This window comes from Acomys russatus, chromosome 5, assembly GCF_903995435.1.
Source record: "Acomys russatus chromosome 5, mAcoRus1.1, whole genome shotgun sequence".
In the NCBI taxonomy this organism is placed as follows: Eukaryota; Metazoa; Chordata; class Mammalia; order Rodentia; family Muridae; genus Acomys; species Acomys russatus.
In genome coordinates this window covers 64942259-64951596 of record NC_067141.1, presented here as the reverse complement: position 1 = coordinate 64951596, position 9338 = coordinate 64942259, and the positions used below count along the sequence as shown (strand labels likewise).

At 50.2% G+C, this 9338-nt stretch overlaps 1 protein-coding gene across 1 annotated transcript; it reads right to left on the bottom strand.

Moving 5' to 3' along the window:
* Positions 1-1450: 1450 nt before the first annotated feature.
* Positions 1451-4359, bottom strand: Hps6 (HPS6 biogenesis of lysosomal organelles complex 2 subunit 3). The gene has a single exon (XM_051146677.1). It carries the CDS (start codon positions 4161-4163, stop codon positions 1791-1793), a length of 2373 nt encoding a protein of 790 aa, XP_051002634.1. The 5' UTR covers positions 4164-4359; the 3' UTR covers positions 1451-1790.
* Positions 4360-9338: the final 4979 nt, after the last annotated feature.

The window sequence follows — 9338 nt, the reverse complement described above, 5'->3', positions numbered from 1 at the left end:
CTGTGAGTGTGAGGCCAGCCTGGTCTACAAAGTGTGTCCAGGGCAGCCGGGGCTACAGAGAAACCCTGTCTTGAAAAACCAAAACAACAACAACAACAACAAAAAAAAACAAAACAAAAAAAAAAAAACAAAAAGAAAATGGAGATTGTGGGACCCTGCTTTTTAAGGTTGAGCCTGAACTTCTAGATAGCCTCTGAGCTTGGTATACAGCGACAGACTCCCTTTCTCAGCTGGGTTCTCTCTACACCTGATCTGGGAACCCCCAGATCCCCTAAGGAGCATCATATAGCCCTCAGGGAAGATAGAACCTGTTCAAGCAAGCACCTGGGGATTCCTGGAAATACCTTACCCTGTGGTAAAGATATCCTAGCCTTCAGCAAATGACCTTTAATCTTACCTAGAAGTTCTTCCTCCACCCATAGGATAATTAAGTACCGTGTTCTTCTTGTAAAAGGACCTGGTGTTACCTTATATAAATCAAGTATCCTGGGCTGGAGAGATGGCTCAGAGGTTAAGAGCACGGACTGCTTTTCCAGAAGACCTGGGCTCAATTCCCAGCACCCACATGGCAGCTCACAACTGTCTGTAACTGAAAGATCTGATACCCAGAGAGATACATGCAGGCAAAATACTAATACACATAAAATGAAATTATTTAAAAAAATAAATCAAGTATCCTTAGGATCCTAGCTAGCCCCAGTGAATCAGACATATTCACCCTCAAAACCCTCCTCACTGCCCAAGGTTTATAAATCCCTGATTCGTGAAAATAAAGGTTGGTTGGCTTGTCTTCTCACTCCACCAGACTGTCTGAGATTCACCATGTACTGGGGAAAAGGAAGGTTTCTGAATGAGCTCCTTGATTGCTTGGGGCTACATATCTCCGTGAGTTTCTGCCGTGAAGCATGCTGTGCCTTTTGGGGCATCTGCCCACATCCTGCCATGCTTAGCACAGCAGCTTAACCAAAGAGCTGTTAACACTATGGTATCATCACAGGCCACTGGAAAAGCCCGAGTTTCCACTGCTGATACGAGCAACTTCACTCTAAAAGAGCTAAAACATAACACTCCATGAAAAACTTTCCACACCCTGGCCTAGGGCATGGGCCTTGCCCTAAAGCACACTTTCAGGTCCTGAGAGAAACAGGGCCTTTGGTCTTGAGGTCCGTCTGTTTCCGTCTGGAAGCAAGCAGCACCTGGACTGACATGGAAGTTAGGCTGCCTGCCGGATGCTGAGCAGGAGATAACATTAATACTTTCCCACAAGAGTTTCTATAAACATCAACAGGTTTCCTAGTACGTAGGAAACCATTGGTCATGACTGTTGTTTTCATGACCAAAAGTGGCTGCTTTATGCCAGAGATCCAGATTCACCCAGTCCCCTATAAACTATAACCCTTAGCTGTTGAAAAATAACACAAAAAAATGTGAATATCTTTTGTATTTACATATATTTTTCAAAACTGTTCCACAACAGACGGTATTGCACACACAAATTCCACCTTGGTGCTCTCCAACCCTAGGTACCATTCCCCATCTTTTTTTTTTTTTTAAACATTTATTTATTAATACATATACAGTTCTCTACCGGCAGGACAGAAGAGGGCATCAGATCATACCATAGATGGTCGTGAGCCACCATGTGGCTGCTGGGAATTGAACTCAGGACCTCTGGAAGAGCAGGCAGTGCTCTTAACCGCTGAGCCATCTCTCCAGCCCCCATTCCCCACCTTTGTGCTCTACAAACCAACTCCCATGTCAGTAGCACAGAGCCCCTGTCCAGGTGGTATTCAGGCTTCCGGTCCTGGGTGGTCCAATGCCTGGAGGGTAGTGATAGGTCCACGAGGTGGGGTTGGGGGTGGAGTGCCTGGATCCCACAGGATGTCCTCATATGTGCTTTGAACTGGGCCAGAGGGTCGTTCTTGAGCCCCAGTCTGTTCTAGCAAGGCTCTCACCAAGCCCACTGTGAGAGGGGGCTCTGCCCCCGGCTCAGGGAAAGGGGTGGAGGCTTCTGCATCATCTGGGAGATGTGTCCTCAGTAGTAGCAGGAGCTCATCTGGAGCCACTTCTGGTGGGCACAGGCGGCAGAGAAGGGGGAGGTGAGCATCGAGGCGACGGTGCTGGGCAAACTCGGCCAGCAACAACTTAAAGATCTCACTCCGAAGTAGGGGGCTGGATGACGAGTCAAGGGCCAGGCCGGCCTCCAGGGCCCGTTCCCACAGTTCCTTTTTTATTAGCTGCCTGACAGCTTGTAGCACAGCTTTGGGCCGCCCACTGCCCAAGAGCAGCTCTAGTTCCAGGGCCTCAGGCCTCTTTCCTTCCTCACCTAGCACTGCCAGGGCTCGGCGATAAAGGGGCAGGCCGGGGCCTTCAGCCCCCCAGCCTGGCCCACCCTGTTGCTGTGCCAGTTCCACAAATGAGGGGAGCCATTGTGGCTCCAGCTGGCATAGGCACCGACACAGGAGTTCAAAGGGGGGCAATATTCCATTGGGGTGTTCCTTTCCAGCTGGTGGACCCCTCAGTACCTTCTTCCATACATCTGGGGGTGCTTGAGACCTCAGCTTGCCAGTCCTGTCTGGCTGGAGCTGCAGAGCCTGGAGGGTGGCACTCCAAGCTGCTGTAGGAAGGGCTTGGAAAATGGTGTTGAATTGGGCCAGTTGCTCTCCTGTCAACTGGGTTCTCAACAGGCGGGCCACCTCATGCTCTGCCAGCTCAGCCCACCCAGCCTCCTCATCATCCCCAGCCACCAGCCGGGCCTTGAGCTGCTCCAAACTCCGGTAATCGCGAAGCTCAGCCCTCAGTGTAGTCAGCAGTGCAGATGGGGGCAGGTGGCCCTGGAGGATGGAGGCCAAGGCCTGAGGTGCCCGGAACATGCTGTTGTGTCTCAGTTCTTCTGGGGTAAGTTGGGTACCTCTCAGGCTCCTTCGCTGATAGTACCCGCAGGCCTCCTCAAACACCAGACCCTTGTCTGAGGGCAGCTCAAAGCCTTGGGGTGTTTCCCAAGCCACACAAAAGAGACCCAAGGCTGAAAGTAGATGCAGAGCTCCTTGGGGCTCCAACTCTTCCTCCGTCTTTATGCCAGGGGCTGGAGGTTCAAGCAGATGGACCCTGTCCGTACTTAGAACTTTCCTTTCCAACAGCTGACCACTGTTCATGTCCAGTAGTTCCAAGGTCGAGCCCAGGGCGCAGGCTAAAGTGCCATGAAATGTCCCCAGGGCTGCAGACCCCTCTGGGCCTACAGGTGCTCCCTGCAGGGCTCCCACAGTCCGAGTACCACCATGGCACTGCACGAGGCTCACCTTACCTTTCAAGTCAAGCAGCAACAAGCCCTGGGAAGATGAGGCCCAAGTGTGTACAGCCAATGGCTCCCTGGGGGACAGGAACCCAGGAAGGCCTCGAAGCAGGGTCCGGAAGTCCCAGGTATCCCCTTGTCTGGGATTCAGGCTTTTCCCGTGAGAAAGGCCCAGAGATGGGGCAGCAACTATCACCTTGCCCTTGCTTGGGCTCCAGATGAGCAGAACATGGGCCACACCAGGCCAAGTTGTGGTAGTGGGCACCAGGAAGAGGTCCTTGCGGGATGCTATCAGTCCAAATGAGGGGCAGTGGTGCAGCAGGATGTGTGTGCAGCCTAGTTTGGTGCCAGCCTCCCCGCTGGTTTCCAGGGTTTTGACGCACACGCAGTGGCTGAAAGCCATTGAAAGCTTCTCTGGCTGGTCCCCATCACCAAGCTGACGCTCCTCGCACCAAACTAGGCGGCCTCGGGTTACTGCCACGGCCATCACGCGGGCTCCCCCATCCGGACACAGCTCAGTGCTCTGAAGTATCCTCCAGCCGGGCTCCATCCCGGTGCCCCACACCTCCGCTAGGCCACTTTGCCATACCAAAATCAGCGCGGGTCGAGCCAACCACGGCACGAAGAAGGCGTCCAGCGGCGACGGGTGGCCCTCCGGCCAGGCACGCTCCAGCGCCAGGCCCGGCCCACGCACAGCCACTAGAAGCTGCGGGGCGGGCGATCCGGGGGGTCTTAACAGCAGCAGGTGGCGGCCGTCGGGGCTGCAGCGGACTAGGACAGCTGGGTCCCCCGCCAACAACTCGCGGAGTAGGGCCCCGCCGGTGAAGTTGCTCAAATCCGAAAGCAGGCGCAGAGTTCCTGCGCGCTTCATGACGCCTCTGGCGCGGGAGCTCGCCAAGGCCTGACCGGCCCGGTGGGGCGAGGCCGGGTTGCTAGTCCGCAGTGCCGGAGGGAGGGCAGGGCTGACACTTCCGTCCCGGGTGGATGAGGTGAGCTTAGCCACGGCTATAGTGTCGTCTCCGCCCGGCCCCGCCCCGCCAGGCTAGGTCCGGGGATTGCCCCGGGGCACGCCCCGCTAGCGCTGCGCGCCGTGGGAGGAGCTGCAGGAAGATCGTCGGGGGAGGAGCCTCCAAGGAGCAGCACCCAAGGGTCTCTGCCCTCGGACTGATGCTCCCCAGACGCTGTGAGGATCTCTCAAAGCTTCCCTTCTTTCTAAACCTCGCTCTTTCACCTTGTTTGTTCATCAAGGTTGAGTACTGACACTGTATCAGCCCGGAGCGAAATATCAAACTTCAACCTCCTGGAAATTAAGTGGGAAACTGTAAGGTTAGTGTTCCATTCATAGAATATATACCAGATAGCCACAGAGATCGGCCTGTCTCTGCCTAGCAAGTGCTGTGATTAAAGGCATTCACCACCACAGTTTTTTTAGAATTTTAAGTTAGCACATAAAGTAATGAATTTCTGTAAAGGTAACTTTTATTCTCCTGGTTTATTCTGTTGTCTGGGAGGCTTACTGCCTCCTTCTGCTAGGCTTACTGGGCCTAGTCCTGGAAGCTTCTAGCCTCCGTACAATCTAACCTAGAATGTTTTCACCCTCTGAGACTTACTACTTAATAAGATCACACTCGTTTATTTGTTTTTACTGAGCGCTGGCTGATTTATTTAATCTGGATTCTCTCTCCTCTCTGTTTGACCTCAAACTAACCCAGCAATCTGTTCTAATTTTCTGCCTTTTTCTCATTGTCTGGTTCGGTCCATCTTCACCTGAGTTCTCTCTCTGCAATCCATCTTTCTATTACTGTCCAGGTAAAACTGCCTCCTTTCTCTGTAAAACTGCCTCTTAAGTAGCTCCCCCCACCCACTTCCATCGAGACAGGGTTTCTCAGTTTTACAGAGCCATGGCTTTCCTGAGCTCTGCCTGCCTCCTCCTCCTCCTCCTCCTCCTCTTCTTCTTCCTCCTCCTCCTCCTTCTTCTTTTTCCTGAGACAGGGTTTCTCTGTGTAGCTTTGGCTGTCCAGGACTCACTTTGTAGACCAGGCTGGCCTTGAACTCACAGTGATCCACCTGCCTCTGCCTCCCAAGTGCTGGGATTAAAGGCGTGTGCCACCACCACCTGGCTCTCCTCTCCCTTTTATTATTTTTTTAAAAATTTATTTATTATGTATATAATGTTCTGCCTGCATGTACACCTGCAGGCCAGAAGAGGGCATCAGATCACATTATAGATGATTGTGAGCCACCATGTGGTTGCTGGGAATTTAACTCAGGACCTTTGGAAGAGCAGCCAGTGTTCTTAACCTCTAAGCCATCTCTCCAGCTCTCTCCTCTTTCTTCTTATGAGAGTTGGGCAGATCCTATTCTGTCAAATCTTCTCTGATTTGTCACCTTTTCTGCCACTCAATTAGACATCACTGTCAGACATGGGTGCTTCTTTTTACAAACTAACTTTACCTTCATTAGGGATTAAAGGCATGTACCACCATGCCTGGACTTCAGCTTTTCTTTATCTGATACTTGCTCTATACCAGGCTGGCTTTGAACTCAGAACTGTTTGTCTCTGGTTACTAGATTAAAGGTGTGTTTGTATTTCAGAGGGACCACACAGACCTAGAAGATCTTTGGATGTGATCTCTTGCCAGCCAGATCACATAGACCTAGAATGTCTTTGGATGTGACCTCTTGTCAGAACAGCTATGTTCTGAATTAACATTCCTCCACAAATTTCATAATAGCATCCCCTCTTTCCATATGCTTATTCGTGTGTGCGCCTGTGGAGGCAGGAGATCAGTCTCAGTGCCTTTCCTCAGACGCCATCTGTTTACATCATTTTGAGACAGCTTCTTTCACTAGGACTTTCCATCCGTCAGGCTGTGCTAGCCAGCCAATGAGCTCCAGAGATCCTCCTGCCTCAGCCTCCCACGCTGGGATTACAGGCTCAAACCAGGACACCAAATGCTGGTATCAACAATCTGTGCTGTGTTAGCAATCCCCCTGCCTCGCTTCCCAAAGCTGGTATTATAAACTGCTGTTCCTGTCTGTGCATGAAGAATTGCCGTACCCTGCTGATCTGATCTGATTTATACGTAAGGTTCCCTGCTTTTAGGGGGGGGATTCATCTTTTTTTCCCCCAAGACATGGCTTCTCTGTGTAGCCCTGGCTGTCCTGGACTCATTCTGTAGGCCAGGCTGGCCTCAAAGTCACAGAGATCCGCCTACCTCTGCCTCCCAAGTGCTGGGATTAAAGGCATGAGCTGCCGCCACCACCCGGAGGGGATGGGGGTGGGGGTGGAGTGTCATCTTTTAAGATTAATTTTTATTTTGGGGGTTTGGAAAGATGATCCAGCCATTGAGAGACTTTCTGACCTTCTAGGGGAGCCCAGTTTGGTTCCTACTACTCCTGTCAGACAACTCACAACTGCCTGCAACTCCAGCTGCAAGAAGTCTGACACTGTCTTTAGGCTTCTACAGGCAGCCAGTGACACTTTTAAACTTTTATGGGCACACACTTTATTGACTGACCTACCACCACAATTCATCATTGTGGCATTTTCATAGATGCAGATGATTATAATTTGTTCCTGTTCATTTCCATCCTCATTAAACTTTAAAAAAAATTGTGTGTGTAAGTGCATGGGCCTATGCCACAACACTCATGTGTGTGGTCAGAGGACAACTTTGGGGGCTGGTTCCTATGGTGGCTTGAATAATGGCTCCCAAAGGCTGATATATTTGAATGCTTAGGGACTGTTTGAGAAGAATTAGAAGGATTAGTAGGTGTGACCTTACTGGAATAGGTGTGGCCTTGTTGGAGGAAGTGTGTCACCAGAGGTGGGCTTTGAGACTTCAAACACCTAAGCCCAGTCTCTCACTCTCTGACTGTGGATCAGGATGTAGCTCTCAGCTACTTCTTCAGTGCCACACGTGTCACCATGCTGTCTGCCATGATGCCATGGTGGCGCACGCCTTTAATCCCAGCATTCAGGGAGGCAGAGGCAGGCAGATCGATGGGAGTTCAAGGCCAGCCTGGTCTACAAAAGTGAGTCCAGGAGAGCTAGGCCTATTACACAGAAAGACCCTGTTTCCAAAAAAACAAAAAAAAAAAGAAGAAGAAAAAAGATTTATTTATTATTTATACAGTATTCTGCCTGAATGTGTGCCTGCCTGCCACAAGAAGGCACCAGATCTCATTACAGATGGTCGTGAGCCACCATGTGGTTGCTGGGAATTGAACTTGAGACCTTTGAAAGAGCAGATGGTGCTCTTAACCTATAAGCCATCTCTCCAGCCTGTGCTTCAACTTTATTTATTTATTTATTTATTTGGTTTTTCGAGACAGGGTCTCTCTGTGTAGCCTTGGCTGTCCTGGACTCACTTTGTAGACCAGGCTGGCCTCGAACTCACAGCGATCCGCCTGCCTCTGCCTCCCGAGTGCTGGGATTAAAGGCATGTGCCACCACGCCCAGCTTTTTTTTTTATTTTTGTTTTTTGAGACAAGGTTTCTCTGTGTAGCCTTGGCTGTTGTGGACTCACTTTGTAGACCAGGCTGGCCTCACAGGGATCCACCTGCCTCTGCCTCCAAGTGCTGGGATCAGGCTTGTCCTTCAACTCTTAACAATTCCCTGCCTCAGCTTCACAAATGCTGGTATTATAAGCTGTTTTTCCCATCTGTACACGAACTGCCATACCCTGCTTCATTTATTTATTTCGGGTTTTGGAGATAGGGTTTCTCTCTTGTAGGCCTGGCTGTCCTGGAATTCACTATATAGACCAGGCAGGCCTCAAACTCAGAGATCAACCTGCTTCTGCCTCGCAAGTGCTACGATTAAAGGCATGTGTCGCCACCACCCAGCTTTGGAAGTGGTGGTTATTTTGGGAGTTTGAAGAGATGATTCAGCCATTGAGAGAATTTTCTGCTCATCTAGGGGACCCGAGTTTGGTTCCCAGTTCTCATGTCAGGCAACTCACAACTGCCTGCAGCTCCAGATACAGGAAATTTGATGCTTTCTTTAGGCCTCTACAGGCAGCCAGCCACACACATGTGGCACACAATACACACCAAAATAGAAATTAAAATCTTAGAGCAGGGCATGGTGGCACATACCTGCAACTCCAGCACTCTGTGGGGCAGAGGCAGGCATATCGCTGTGAGTTTGAGGCCAGCCTGGTCTACAAAGCGAGTCTAGGACAGTCAAGGCTACACAGAGAAACCCTGTCTCGAAAAACAAAACAAAACAAAACCTCCCCCCAAAAACTAAACAAAAACCTTAAGTACGCCGGGCGTGGTGGCGCACGCCTTTAATCCCAGCGCTCGGGAGGCAGACGCAGGAGGATCGCTGTGAGTTTGAGGCCAGCCTGGTCTACAAAGTGAGTCCAGGATGGCCAAGGCTACACAGAGAAACCCTGTCTCGAAAAACCAAAAAAAAAAAAAAAAAAAAAAAAAAAAAAAAAAAAATAAATAAATAAATAAAAAAGAAAAAAACCTTAAGTACTTATTTTAATGTGTGTGCATGTGTATGTATGACAAACTCTTCAATTTGGTCATGGTGTTTCATTACAGTGTTAGTAAGACACCAACTAGTCACGCGTCAATCACTGTTGAGCTGGGTAGGGACAAATACCTGTAATCTAAGTACCCTGGAGGCTGGGGCAGTGGCACTACCTGGAATAGGAGGCAGGCCTGAAATTACTTTTTAAGTGAAACACAAGAGTACTAAGCCAGCTAAGGCTACAGAAAACAAGAGGAAAAAAAATATGACAAAACCAAGTCAAACCAATCTCAATCACCCCAAAGGACAGCCAAGGCTACAAGGCTAACACAGAGAGGCCCTGTCTCAAAAAAAAATCAAGACAAACAAAAAACTGCTGAGTTCAGAATCTTCCCTATTTCAAAAGCAAAACGAAACAGAAAGTCCTGCTACAACGGACTTAAAAATCAGCGGACTTAGGCTTGTTCGCACGCGATGCCTTTTGGGACTTGTAGTCTTTGCGATGCTTCCTGGGAATCGTGGTCTGAGGCCGCTTCAGGAAGCGGGCGTGGACGAACC

Coding starts and splice junctions, on each gene's coding strand:
- Hps6 (XM_051146677.1), bottom strand. CDS start 4,163: ATGAAGCGCGCAGGAACTCTGCGCCTGCTTTCGGATTTGAGCAACTTC.